At 36.7% G+C, this 14,473-nt stretch overlaps 1 protein-coding gene and 1 long non-coding RNA gene across 7 annotated transcripts in view; one reads left to right on the top strand and one right to left on the bottom strand.

The window, feature by feature from the left end:
• Positions 1–428: 428 nt before the first annotated feature.
• Positions 429–14,473, bottom strand: part of MINDY3 (MINDY lysine 48 deubiquitinase 3) — a 66,030-nt gene continuing 51,985 nt past the window's right edge. Inside the window, exons 11-15 of one of the 6 annotated variants that reach the window (XM_007526146.3) lie at positions 13,447–13,519; positions 7,473–7,545; positions 5,560–5,647; positions 3,335–3,406; positions 429–1,320 (exon numbers count right to left, since the gene is read on the bottom strand). In XM_007526146.3, coding sequence (XP_007526208.1) covers positions 1,171–1,320; positions 3,335–3,406; positions 5,560–5,647; positions 7,473–7,545; positions 13,447–13,519 — 456 coding nt within the window. In that variant the 3' untranslated portion in view covers positions 429–1,170. Of the gene's footprint in view, positions 1,321–3,334; positions 3,407–5,555; positions 5,648–7,472; positions 8,997–11,651; positions 11,794–13,210; positions 13,260–13,446; positions 13,520–14,473 lie in introns of those variants that run through there. The other 5 variants (XM_060192222.1, XR_009550257.1, XM_060192221.1 and 2 more) reach the window with 5 other exon arrangements.
• Positions 8,897–11,200, top strand: LOC132538935 (uncharacterized). The gene is made up of 2 exons (XR_009550258.1): positions 8,897–8,952; positions 10,713–11,200. It is a non-coding gene; the product is annotated as an uncharacterized LOC132538935 (long non-coding RNA).

Here is a 14,473-nt window from a genome sequence, read left to right on the forward strand (position 1 = left end):
TCCAATAAAATGGGAAAAACAGGCCTCAGAGCAGTGGATTTGTAGTGCAAGCGATATGCCTGGAGACAAAAACAGCTAAGTTATGAAGACTGCATGAGATAGTTTTTTTTAGGATCAATCTGAGTGTGTTCATTCATAATCCATATGGAATTTCAGGCCTGAATTAAGAGAATTCGTAAAGTACGTTAAACATTTGAAAGTTGTCAGGAGTAACCAAAAGACCCTATGACTGTAGTAGCTCTGCAACTATCTAATTTAGAAGATACTGGAAAGTCTATCTTGGGGCTTCTGTATGTGTTGCCCCCCCCCCATGTTCTACTCTTGGCTGATGAGTAGAGTATAAAACTAAGTATCTAAAGTTCGTCTCTGAGGCATTTGTTCTGTGCTGTGCCCTCAAGGTTAATGGGAAGAAATACATGGGTAGAGAAAAAGAAAAAAGTTTATTTAGGTCATTCATTACGGTCATAATAAATAATGCAATATACTAAAGTAACAGATGTCTTCATGCATTTATCACATTTTATAAATATACAAGAAAGCTGGCTTACAGGGCTGGGACATATTTGGAAAAGTATTCAGCAATAAAGTTTACAGTGTTAAGACTAGCAAACAAATTCTCTGATAACTTTTAAAATACATTCTTATATCTGAATAAAAGGTATGGTTCCTTTATTAGACATGCTAAGCCAATTGTCAAGGGATCTGGGCCAATAATTGAGTATTTATCGATATTTCTAGTGAAAACCAGGATTTAGAGAAGAAATAACAAAGCTCTTCAGCCTCTCAATGTGAAGGCCGATACATTGCAAGCCAGAATCATTTAAACAGTAAAATGTTAGTGAGATAAAACCAAAGTAGAAGTTTATAAATAGTAGTTCTAGTGCTTAATATACAAATAGTATTATGATCTTTGTAATTTGATAAATGCCCAATTATCTGACTGCAAAAGTAATGCACTTTGATTAAAAGTTAATTTTGTTAGTATTTCACATAGTTAAATAGGGTAACCTTTAACAAAGCTTTAAGAGAATTAAGACATCTTAAAACACTGAAAATGTGTTTTTACTTGGTGTTTACAGTTGATCAATGATCCCAGTGTGTAGCTTAAGCCAAGCACCAGCCTTGCATCTCTTTTCAACATCTGCTATGGCAATTGTAGAAACACTTAGGTCAGTTGAGTGAAGGAGAGCGGTCTGTGGTCCAGAGTAACTCAATATATGGCCATTTGGTTTGCAGGCAGCGTTTAATAGGAGTGTCGTCTGTCTGCAGCATGGGATCTTCAAAACCCATAATAACTGCGGTCCCTTCCACATACATTACCTATTAAATGAACAAAGCTTCCAAGATTAAGCAGTGTCCTTAGCAGATTCTTACAATTAAAACCTGTGGCAAGACAGCTCACTTGGATTGTGTGCTGGCTTTGTCACGGGCAGGACGCAGGTCTGAGTTAGGCCCCTGCCTTAGGAAGTTTTGGTGTCTACCTGAAAAAATCCTCCTGGAACAGTGAATCCCTCATAATGTCAGAACTCACTGCTCAATGAGAAAATACTTATGTTTCTGGTTTAATATTGAGGCATTACTTTTTATTTAAAAGAGACATTAACAAAACCATAGGATAAGGGGTACAACTTTCACCACCATATCCATATCCCATCACCTCCCGATAGCTTTCCTATTCTTTATCCCTCTGGGAGTATGGACCCAAGAGGCATTGCTTTCTGAAGTGAATTTTCCAGAGCTGGAAGTAGCTTTTTAGTGAAACTTGCTATTCTATTCAGTGATCAGAGCTTCAACTCACTAGGACTCACTGAATCTTTTTTTTTTTTTTTACTAAGAAATTTGAATTGTCGGGGCAATGTGCAAGGACCAAGGTTTTAAGTCTGCACCTGTAGGGGGGAAAGCTTCACAAGTGGTGAAGCACTGCGACAGGTATCTCTCTCCACTCAATTTTTTTCTGTCCTATCCTATTTAAAAAAAAAAAGACAACCCTGTATTTCTTTTAGGGAAACTTCAATTGTATAGATGGAACAAATAGTCTTCTAAAGTATGTGTAGTTTTCACACACTGAATGGCTAAAACACAGGGTTCTAATTACATTCTTTGGCTATAAAAGCCACAGCTATGGTCCGGGAGGTGGCACAGTGGATAAAGCATCGGACTCTCAAGCGTGACGTCCTCAGTTCAATCCCTGGCAGTATGTACTATGTACCAGAGTGATGTCTGGCTCTTTCTCCCTATGTTTCTCATTAATAAATGAATAAAATAAAAGCCACAGGTATTTGTTAACCTCAAATGAGAGTTCAATTACTGGGTCAGATCATTTGATTTCCTCAATCTCCTTTTTTGTGCACAAAAAAGTTTAGCTAGTAAAGAATACGTCTGTAGGCAGAACCTGTGTGGACATAAGTCTTAGTAGTGCTGAGAATTTATGAATTTTTAATGAATAATTTTTGGGGGGGCATCTCGGCTTGGCTCATACATTGGTTTATTGCTAGTTTTGGAGAAAACTCACCTTTCAATGCTTAATATTTTTGCTTTACAAAGAGTTAACTTGCTCCGGGCATTCAAATAGATCCACCTGGGCAAAGCAGTGTGAAGCCCTGCTGTTCCAGGCGCTCTCTTAATGCCCGTCATTCTCTTCTGCTTCCTCAGGCACTCATAAAAGTGCAACGTGAGGGTTCTAGCTCCTAAGAAACGTCAGCAACTTTGTGACAAACACATTTGCCTTTTTTTTTTTTTTTTCCTTCAGAGATAGGGGTAAGAAGAACCAAAGCTTCTAGCAGTGTAGAGGATGGGTTCTTCACGTGGCTTAGGCTCGGTGGTGTGGTGGTGTCTACACAATGAATCTACTACTCCTGGCAGTAATTTTTTTTTTTCCTTTTCATTGACAGAACAGAGGGGAAGATACCGTAAGAATTGCTTTACTGTCACTGATGCTTCCCCCTGTAGACAGGGGCTTGAAGCCAGTGTGCCACCACCCAACAAAAAAAATTGGGAATCAGGAACTTGATCTTGTTTCAGATCCCTCCTCTGGAGTCTCTAACAAGCCTGTGCAACTGCAGACTCTCGACATGGCACACCCATGCTTTCTGACCAACCATACTATTGACTATACATATATCTGGTTAAAAAAAAAATCTTTGGACCTAATATGGTATTTCAAACAAAGTATTCTGGGCCTTATTCCTTCAGAAACCATTTCTAATATGACTTGAATAATATAAATAGAAAACAGTGTATGTGCATATAAAGCTAGAACTTAGCAAAAGAGAGCAAATTAGAGACCAAACATTGATTTAAACCAGGTGTAGACAAATTTCTGGGTAAATCATACCTTTTCATTGTAATTTGACTGCTTCAATCCATTGTAGTGATAGACAGTAAAAGACTCTGGACCCTTGGAGCCCTATTATAAATCAGTGATGTGCCATTAAAACTTTATACTTAAGCAAGGTCTAATTAGCAATAAAAGATGCAAGTTTAAATTTGATAGTGCAAGAAATAGTCCCCCCCCCCAAAAAAAAAAAAAAAAACACCACCAAACCACTCATTTCTATTACTATAAGCCCTTATGTACTGGCTTGGTTTAAAATAGGTGCACATATTCTTTTAATACCTTTTAAATAAAGAACAAAGTTTTAAGGGACAAAAATATTTCCTCCTTGTTGGCTCCTAGTACATTTGTGGTTTTTAAAAAGACTTCTTGCTCTCTCGGGGCATTTATGCCTCTCTCCTCTGTCCCTGCTTTGCCTCAATAAATGTTCATCTCCCTGGGGAATCTTGCTTTTTCTGTAAAGTTTTCCCAGAGCACAGTGGTTAGTATTGTTTTAGCACCTTTATAATAACTGCAGATAATTTCAGAATGAGTCGTATACTACTTGTATTTTTGTAGCTGAATGTTTCACATAAACAAAAAAAAGGATAAATTTGAGTCAAAGAAACTCAATAGTTTGATTATTGATTTTAAGTTAATGCACTTTAACAACAGGCATGAAATACGTAACTTTTGCAGAGAAGACTTGGGCCCTTGAATCAGCTTAGGTTTCTCACCTAGACCTTGCATGGCAGAGTGCTTGGGTAGTGCATAAGGTATGGTAATTGCTTCTGCCATTGTTACTATCAACAATTTGCTGTGAATTCCACCTATTAACCCCTGCCTTGAAGCAAAGAAATGCTCTGCAGAGTGCTTGTGGTATTTGTAAAGACTGTAGAAGACAGTGAACACCTAATCAACCTACAATAAATGAAGTTGCAACAATAGAATCAGCATGTGGATTGTGGCCAAAATGAGTGCTAACAGCTCTATATTTGTGCTGTAGAGAAAGGAGACAGAAATAGCATGATCAAAACAGAGGGGTGACAGATTTATACTCTGTAGGCTGGGAATGTGATTTTTTTTTTCTTTACAGCAACAGGTTCTGAACTTTGGCATTAGCATTAGCAGACTTCCCTAAAAAGCTGTTTATATAAGACTGCTGGGTCCTAGAGTCATTACTCCCCCATTCAGACTCAGGGTGACTAGGGCATTTGCATTTGTAACAAGATCATGGAGACCACACTCTGAGAGGAACCAGTTTTAAGTGCCATTACTTCAGAAGGAAAGTGGGAAATAACCAAGAACACTAATGCCAATACCACCTTATTTGTAAGAGGCCAGCTTTTCTTGAATTAACTGAAGGCAATAACCACTACTATTCTCTCCCAAATTAAAAACAAATAGCTATTTTACTAGGAACGTAGAAATCCTTTTAATAAAATGTTCTGACAAGTTGTTTAAAAACTAAAATATTTAAACAAGAGCAACAAAAGAAAAAAAGCTGAAAAATTACTCCAAAACATAAAATATTTAAGATACACAGAACTACATTAAACTTTTAAAAGTGTAAGCAGAAAGTATAATTCACTATTTTTTAAAAGCCCAATTGAGATATCCTTGAGTTCTTTTTTTAAATAATGGGTTTGAATGTCCCTGACACTATTTCTGTTCAAGATCATTTAAATCTGCTCTCTTGTCGGGTAATCGTGAGGCCTCACAATTACCCGACATCTCCCCATTACTTTTTATCTAATGGCCATAGTATCAGGAATGTGGGCTGCTTTGTGAGGCAGGGAGTCTGATAGGAGAAGGAACACCTTTGGGGTTACTCCTGTCCCTCCCTTGCTCAATCACACCCTCAAAATTTCCTGATACCCTCTAACTTTCCTGCTTGGTAGAATAGAAAATGGCATTTCTATTAAAAAATGAACCTTAAAATTGTTATTCAAATACCTGATAACAATATACCTCACTGGTTTAGTGGTAAAAGTCCTTATTTAGGTGAAAAGACTGGAACAGCCCAGTGAGATGGCACAACTCCACTGGTGAGCACCACCTCCTTCAGGCTTTTTTTTTACTCTTTTGTTCATATCGTTTTACTCCACATCCTTCTCTTTGAAAAACTGTCATTATGGGTATCTACTGGAACGCAGGTGCTCTGCATCCCCTTTGGAAAGTAGATAATTATTTACTGTCAGAACATTTTACATGCGTAAGAAAACAATCACAAGATGATATGTTACCTGTTCAGGAAAAAATTCTTCAAGAAATGGACCCAATAATATGATCCCTAATCCTTCTGGATCTAGTTTATTCTTCATGAGATTTATGCTATGGGGAGAGCAAAAAAAAAAAAAATAATAAAATTACTGGGACTACAACACATTTGACTGCCAAAAATTGTAAGAGCTGTTCTTTTTAGATCCTTAGTGACAAATACAAAGTAATGATGTCTGTTTTAAAAATAACTAGGTTTGGACAAATTAGAGTAATGTTACTATCTAGAATTTAAATGATGATGACTTCAAAACACTGTTCCTTATTAGCTAAAGTAATAATAATAATTAAAAAAACAGGTTTATCACCCTTCAATTTTTTTTTTTTTAAATATGGGCAACATCTATGAGGCAATCCAATGAGGCATTTAACTTAAAAAGCTGAAGGACGGGATTGGTAGACAATAGAGCAGATTAAAGCGATAAGAGGATTCTTAGAGCACTCAGGAACAGTGAGTGTACATGCTTTGTAAGCCTTGCAGATTGAAATGAGTAGTGCTTTCCAGAGTTACCTTCCAAGTGAAATATAGCAACACATACAGCATTCTACTAAGACCAGGAGGTCCATATTGAATTTATTAATCCTGAACATGGTCCTATTGGTTTATGGCCGCTACACAATATAAATGGAACTAGACTAATGTACAGAATGAATAATATAATCCAACCTTTCAACTACTTCTAGAAAAAAATGATCTCACTATACTAACTTAATTACTTAAAATGTGTTAAGTTATTCTAATATAAGACGGAAAACAAATGGAAAATCTGTAGCCATCTGTGTACAGATTTGGAAAAAATTAATCTGACCTTTCCCCCTGCCTTTGTCTTAATAGCCATTAACTTAAGACCACCACTTACAACTCAGTCAGCAGACAATATGGTGACTGTCAACTATTTCTTTTTAACCTTAGTATTTATTTATTATCGTATTTCTGTAATCAGAAGTTGATAGGGAGGGGGGAGAGACACCTGCAGCACTGCTTGTGAAGATTTTTCCCTTGCAGGCAGGGACCAAGGAATAGAACCTGGGTCCTTGCACACACTGTTGTGTGCTTTATCAGACACACCAACACTTGGTCCCTTATTGGACTGTTTCAGATGCTCTGAGTTTTCCCGATTTAAGTTAGAGAAACAGTTAAAGGTAACACACCTCTATGAGTTAAGATTCTAACATTTTAATTCAGAAGTGATTAGTTCGCCAATACTTTTATATTTTATACTTTCAAAGAAAACATACCTAGGCTATTCAACAACAGAATAAGACCACATTCTAAAAACCGTACACCATTATGTTTTGTGCTATGTTGCAGGGTCCTTTGCCACAAAACTTATTTTGTTGCCAGATATAGATGGAAAGACAACCAGGAGGTGGAGGCCAGGGTCAATTGCATGATAAAGCAGGTTAATTATGTTGCTGGCATATCACATATACATTTTTAAGCTATGCTCCAAATTTATGCACTGTCAAACTTGAAGAAAAAGGAGAGGGTAGTATATGTCAGAGATTTCTTTGTGCAAGAGGCTGTAGACACAGTTCTATATAAAATAGAAGTCTCAAAGTCTTTATATCTGAAAGCCAGGTTTTGCGGGCTTTTGAAGAAGAATTAATTGAAGTAACCGAAGACAGGATTAAGGACACAGAGGAAAAATGACAGAAAAAGGCATATCCATTTTAAGCACTGTCGTAAAAAGCTGGGTAGCTAAGTAAAGCAGGAGAAGGGAAGCTCAATGTAAGTCTGATAAAATATTCATTCTCTCTCATTCCTAAAGCTATACTTCATATGTCCAGAGTTGGATTTAAAAGCAAGAAAAATGTGCACGGTGTTTTAAACTTAATGGTATCTAAGTATTCTGAGTAACATTCATGTTTTACTTACTATTCAGGATCTGAAACAAGATCCAATGCTTTCATCACATCTTCTAGAAGTGAATCAGGTATGAATCCATTATCTAGGGGAAAATAACGAAATTTACTTTAAGAAATGCTATTATGTCTAATCAGATTCTAGTTAAAGAACCCCCCCCAAAAAAGAGACTACACAAAGTTATTTTAGGCACAATGCCCATTATCCTTAGACTATGCATGCTCATTAATATTCATGATCAGTTAGGTAAAGCTTTGCAAGGTTAGTTTCTAATAAAAATCAACTACCTAACTTCCACCTGTGAACTCAAAAGCTAATGACTCTTTAAGCAGGCTTACAAATAAAATAGTAAAAAGTTTTTCCTACTTAATACATACCCGATTTACTAAACAATCGTCACTTTCAAATAAACACTGTGACCCTTTGATGTTAACTTTTTAGAGGATGCTGTAAAGGACCCAAAGTTTAGATAGCCAAAATGCAGAATACAATTAAATTTTGATGAAGGCCAGTTTATGGAAGATAATTCCTTTTCTTTGGCTCAGTGAAGAATAGCATTAATTAATGGCCCAAATTCTGATGATGCAATAGGACATCACACACATACACACACACACACACACACACACACACACACACACACACACACACACACACACACACACAGCCTGTGGGGCTGTTTGAAATCCGTTGTTCCAAATAAGCAAGCTATTTATTTCCTTAAATGTACAGAGCCTGAGTTTCTGTCCATTTACTCATTCCTGAAGACTGTCTCAGTTTTAAATCAACTTTTAGCACAATATCCTTTTCAAGGCTTAGATACTTAAGTCTTTCACAATAAAGAAATTTTAGCCTATCAAAGTTTTTTTTTTTCTTTCTCTGTTTTAAACTGCATAAAATGGATTGGCCTTGAATAAAAGACCAGTTTTCTGGGACTAGCTACAGTGCATAAGGGGAAGACTCAAGTGGTGAAGCACTGCCTGCTACTGGTGCTGTTTCCCCCACCCCCACTTCTCTATTTCCCCTTCTCCTCTATCCAAAGTAAATAAAATTTGTGAAGCTACTTGTAATTGGGGGTAGGGGGAGAGAGAAGCATTTTTAGCAGTATCAAGCTCAAGTTTTAGATTTAGAAGAAAAAGCAAACTTTATTTTGCTTAGTTACACTGTAGCTAAAACCTCAGCACCCAAGTATTTAGCAAGCAACCAGCAGATAGAAACATTAATCTGGACAAGACTGTGCCTATGGGCATGGCTGCAGTGCTCTTCTGTTTCTGTAATGGCAGGCAGCTTTGTATCAGAACCCCAAACTCTAAGGGCTGACTGGTTGGATGATCAAAAATAACAAACATGACAAAGAGTGGTATTCCTCCATCAAAACTTACAGTTTCCTTCCCTTCTGATAGAAGAAGAGGAGAGACAACAGTTCTGCCACTCAAGAACTTTCCTTCCTGCAGGTGAATCCGGGAACCTGGGCCCTTGTGCACTCTACTGGGTGAGTCCCAACTCAGGATATTTAAGCTTTGAGGTGAAAAGTCTCTGGAATTTAACAATAACTACAACAAATTGATGACTCTCCATGCTGTACCTTCAGTATTTTAAAATTTGCAGCCATAATCTAATTTTCCCAATACTCCCAAAGTCAGAATCACTGAGTTTAAAAACAGAAGATCTAGAATTATCTGATTCCTAAAGCGTGTGCAAACAGACACAGTAGTGACAAGACCTAATACTCGACAGCAAGGGGAGCCAGAGCACAGTTTTGACCCGAGGAATAAGGAAGAATAGGCAGAACTCAAAGGCACTGGCCAGTTAATGACCTGAATAAAATTTGGACTTTTAATGCTTTAAGGCTTAAAAAGTTTAAAAAGTGTGGAATATAAGGAGACAGTAGTTGTAATGGTAAGAAACTATTGCATGAGATCTCAAATACAGTAGTCTCTTTGAAAATGGGGAAAACTGCTTTTTAAAAATGCATATATATATGTATATATTTTGGCTAGCAGTCTGTAGCCAAGTATGAAATACTGATGAAGAGGCAAATGAAGTGAATAAGTAGTTTCCTATGTAAGAAACCATTTCATAATGCAAGGAAGTTTTTAGCTGGACATCATGAAGATAGGCCAAAGCACTTCCCAATCTTTTTTTTTTCTACCAGATTATTAATCTAAGTCTTAGAAGATGAAAAATTAAAAATGTATACCAATCCTGGTTTCAGAACTGACAGGTTAGGGACTAAGAAGAGCTTAGCTAGGTTTCCTCTTGACTCTTTCCCATGGAGTGCTATAAAAACTGTGCCTGGCACTTCTAAACTAGAACCAGCATAGGACACTGGCAGGTGGGTACTGGGGACTCTTATTTTCAGACTGCTGTGGGTAGAGAAAGATACTTTTTGGGACAGGCAGAAAATTGAAATCTAGTTAAAAGTTAATGGCATTTGCTTTAGTCAGATAACTTTGTGTTAACTAAAAATTTTAAGTGACTGGCTGCAATCAACATGTGGCTTTTTGCCCATTTCCCTGTGCCCTGGTGTCTGAGTACAGATGAGCGTTTCTCCAGCCGTGAGGCCCTACATGGCAAGGGTGCTTAGCCCAAAAAGCTGCTCAGTAGTAACGCTCATCCTGCTTTAAGTCACCAATACTGGAAATGAAACCCCTGTCTTGCAAAACCCAAAAGAAGTTGTGGGAGGAAAGGGAGCAGTAAGGGTATCCAAAGGCAAATTTTTAAAAGGGACAGAAAAGACAACCCTGAAATCAGACAAAAACTATCAGTATACTTTAGGAACTTAAACCTTATATTTAAAAGAGCTCTTTTCAGTCTGGAGAACTCTCAGAATGCTAGAAATGGACCTGTCTTATGACCCTACAATTCCTCTCCTGGGGATGATTCGTAAGGAACCAAACACAGCCAAAACCCTGAGAAAGCTATGAATTCACCTTCACTTCATCTTGGATGGAGCTTGAAGGAATCATGTTAAGTGAGATAAGTCAAAAAAAAGGATGAATATGGGATGATCTTGTTCATGGACAGAAGTTGAGAAGTAAGAACAGAAGGAGGAAACACAAAGTTTGGGTCTGGTGTATTGTACCAAAGTAAAAAGGACTGGGGGGTGGGAGGTATTTTATCCTCATGCACGACGGTGGTGGTAGTGAACTTAGCTGGGTTTGAGAGTGTTTTGCAGAAAACAAATATTATACATGTACCAACACTTTAAAAAAGAGAAAACCTCTTAAAATAAAAATGTTTTGTCAATAGGGTTGCTTCTTGAGATGTCCGTATACAAGGAGAAAAGAATAAAACAGGCTCTATGCTTAATGTGACTGTTATTCCAATACCATCTATGTAGAAAATTTCAGTGGTCGAATACACCAGGGAAGATAGGTTAGGTTCTTGCCTAATCATAGAGGTAACTGGAAAGTTACAGAACTGGGATGTGAGTCCAGAATTTATTTTAACTGCAGTTCATTTAGCAGTTAATCATTTGTTGGAGGGCTCCCAATTTTTTTTGTCTTGCTCCTCTGGTGGTATTGGTCATGCTATCTCATCCTTCCCTACTCTATAAACTCCTAGAAAACTGAATACAAATAGGGAGTACGGCAGTAGCGCAGCAGGTTAAGTGCACAAGTATCCTGGTTCCTCACCTACAAGGGAGTCGCCTCACAGGTGGTGAAGGAGGTCTGCAGGTGCCTGTCTTCCCCTCCTCTCTCTGTCCTACTTAACAATGACAATAACTACAACAATAATTTTAAAAAGGGCAACAAAAAGGAAAATAAAAATAAATTTAAAAACCTGAATACAAAGTATATGTCTATATACTTTCTTCCACAGAAAGAATGCAAAAATAAACTATAGGAACTTTCTCTAGTGCCCATATGTAATACTCTTTATAGGTCTGAATGCTACATACTAGTGTGAACTCACTTCTGATATTGGGATTCTTTCTTAAACTGGACTAAGTAATGAAATGTGGTACATCAATGTATGTGAGGGTGTGTGCAAATTAGCAGCTAGATTTGTGAATGAAACTCTTCTGCTTCCCAGAGTAATTAGAATATCTAGTTAATTCATAAACAGTGAAAGTGTAGATACTCTAAATTTGGTAAAACAAACTAATGGTACAAGACTGCTACACCATTAACAACTGAAAATATCTGTAAGGAACAAATCAATTGGTTATAACATTAAGATACTAACCCTCAGTTTTATTATCTCTGCCTGTGAACATGCTTGCTCTGAAGGCATTTGTCTCTGTTCATGAACAGTTAGCTCCTATGGTCTTGTGATCCTCTTATTTTCTGCCTTTTAAGAAACTTCATGTTCAATTCCAAAATTCTCACTAATGAAACAAATAGAGGGATCTCTAAAAAAAGTCAAGTACATGAGAGTCCTGGTGGGGAAGACGCTCACTTACCCTCACCCCATCCTCCATGTCACCTGCCATGACACTTACTGATGGGTTAGCCAATTTACTATATAGGCTAATTTAAATCAGTGATGGGAAGAGATAAAGAAGTAAATCTTTATACTTTAATTTCCCACCTGAATGTCTAGAATGAAATATTTTAACATAACTCTTAAATTTTTGTTCCAAGTTAGGGAGAAGTCACATTTATAATGTGGTAGCTAGTAATTTATACACGGAAGTCATAAAGAATATATTCCTAGATTGTGTTACACAAATTTTCAGATGGAGAGAGTACATCCCTAATAGCAAAATATTTTAAGACAAAAGTGTATCCAGAAAGATAGCTGTCCAATTCAACGAAGCTTCATGCTGGCATCTGTACAGTAACTTATCATAGAATTTAAGATATGACTTACTTGGATTAAAAGTTGTAAGGCAATTATTGAGTTAATTATATAATTTAGTCAAAACTGTTACCAAAATACTTAAATGCAAAGGTAAAACAACCTAATCATGACACAGTGGATATTTAATATGTTAACTTTCAAATCTTTGTACTGTATAACTGCAACTTCAGATTCCAGAGAGGATCAAAGATAATGTCTCTTCTGGATCTTCTTTCTGGCACAATAACTTAATACAGAAATAATTTAGGGAGTGGTGTCAGCAAGATGAATGGCTAGGAGGTTCCAATAATGTACAATCAACTGCTGACTATAAAGAAGTAACAGCAAAATTCCCAAGGGGCTAAATAAAAACAAACCAGATGATCACTTTCCTTCTGTTTAGATGGGTTTTTATCATAAATACAAATGATAGCAACTGGGGGAGAAGATGAATACAGGGGAGCCCTGAGATGGTGCTGGTGGGAATAGAAAAGGGTAGAGAACCATTCAAGAAGCAGAGTACAATGGCTGCTCAAAAATTTTTACATTGAACTGCCCTGCGATCTAGTATTCTTACTCCTGGGAATGAAAACAAAGGAAAACAAACTCCGTACTTTGAAGAGTGTCTATACTCTGTTCACAATGGCCATACACAACAATTCTATATAACATAATAAATGTGAGAGTTGTTGAAAGACTAGGTTCTTACCTTAAAAAATTGACAATTGTGTCTCTCAATTTTTGTTATTCAATTAAGACAGTACTTAGGTGGTTTGTAAATGCTAAGAATTAAAAAATTAAGTTACACAATACCTACTTTTACGGCAATTATTTTGTAAGACATACATTTATCAGACCAACACATTATGCACCTTAAACTTACACAATGTTATATGTCAATTAGCTCAAAATTCTGGGAGATTTACTTAATATTCACTTGAATAAATAAGGAAATGACTTACTTTTTGAAGAGCTTGTCCAGATGGTGGTACTTTTTCAGTTTGACACTGACTATCAGAGGTAAAAAGTCAAGTAACCATAACATGAAACATTATGCCATGTTAGAGTTCAGTGAGGACTTACATATCAAGAAATGCATCATCCTACCTTATATTCAGTAATCCACTAATTAGTGAATTTAAGTTATTAATATACTTCAAATATATAGAGATAGACAACAGAGCTAAGACAATCTTACCTTCTGGATCATAGGTTTGAAAAACTCTCCTGGCTTGTTCTGAAGGAGCCTCAGGGGCAACTAAAGCCATATCCTGCAAAGAGGACAGATGAGCTGTCAGTCCTATGTGGCATCAACACTAAGATACATAGCAGGAGAGGGTGAAGCCATGCTCTTCCGAGTCAGAAAGCTCAGTTAGTTACATTTGTACCACAGGTGTGCACCTGGATAAATCAAATTCTGGGCATAAACCTTACATTTAAAATGCCATCGAAACTTCAATGACAGAACTGTGAGAATACATATGGTACTTTATGTTTAAAGGACTTGAAAATTCTATTCCTATGAAAATAAAATCTACCCAAAAAGTGACATACATTTACATTATTGTCTAGGTAGCACATATGACTTAAGTTATATTCTAACTCTGAAATATCTAACAAATAATACATTTGAGATTACTTTATGAGCAAATTATATCAAAGACATAGCTAGAGACTTAACAGTCAAGTTCTTCCTGTAAAAAAAACAAAACAAAACAAAAAAACACCTAAAAGGCATATCATTTCCCCCATAAAAATAATAATCAAAATTCATTTCTTACACAGTAAACAATTTTACTATTAAAATTCTAAGCCAAAACAAAACCTTTATCCTGGAATATTCAAAAAGCTCTGTTTCACATATGTAAAGCACTAGGAGATTCAAGTGCTTGGCAAACATGAATCTCGATTCTGGGCTCCAGTTGTTTCCCTCTGGTCACAGCTTCTGTCTGTAACTGTGTTTATTCACACAAACCTCAGAACAAGCTTCTAGATAGTCCTACTACTTTGAATCTTTTTTTTAGGAAGTTGTGGGGTGTACATTTTACTAACATGACAAAAACTGTAAAAGTTTTGAAAAGAAAAAGTACTAGCTTTTCTCTTAACCCCCTTCCTTTCCCTGTTCAGAGGTGAAGACACAAGTTTAAGAGTTAGAAGAGCTTCTATCCAACCTTAAGAGAACATCTTAATAGGATGTTCAATTCAGCTGGCAAAAAGGAATGGGA

This window comes from Erinaceus europaeus, chromosome 6 (genome assembly GCF_950295315.1).
Source record: "Erinaceus europaeus chromosome 6, mEriEur2.1, whole genome shotgun sequence".
Taxonomy (NCBI): domain Eukaryota; kingdom Metazoa; phylum Chordata; class Mammalia; order Eulipotyphla; family Erinaceidae; genus Erinaceus; species Erinaceus europaeus.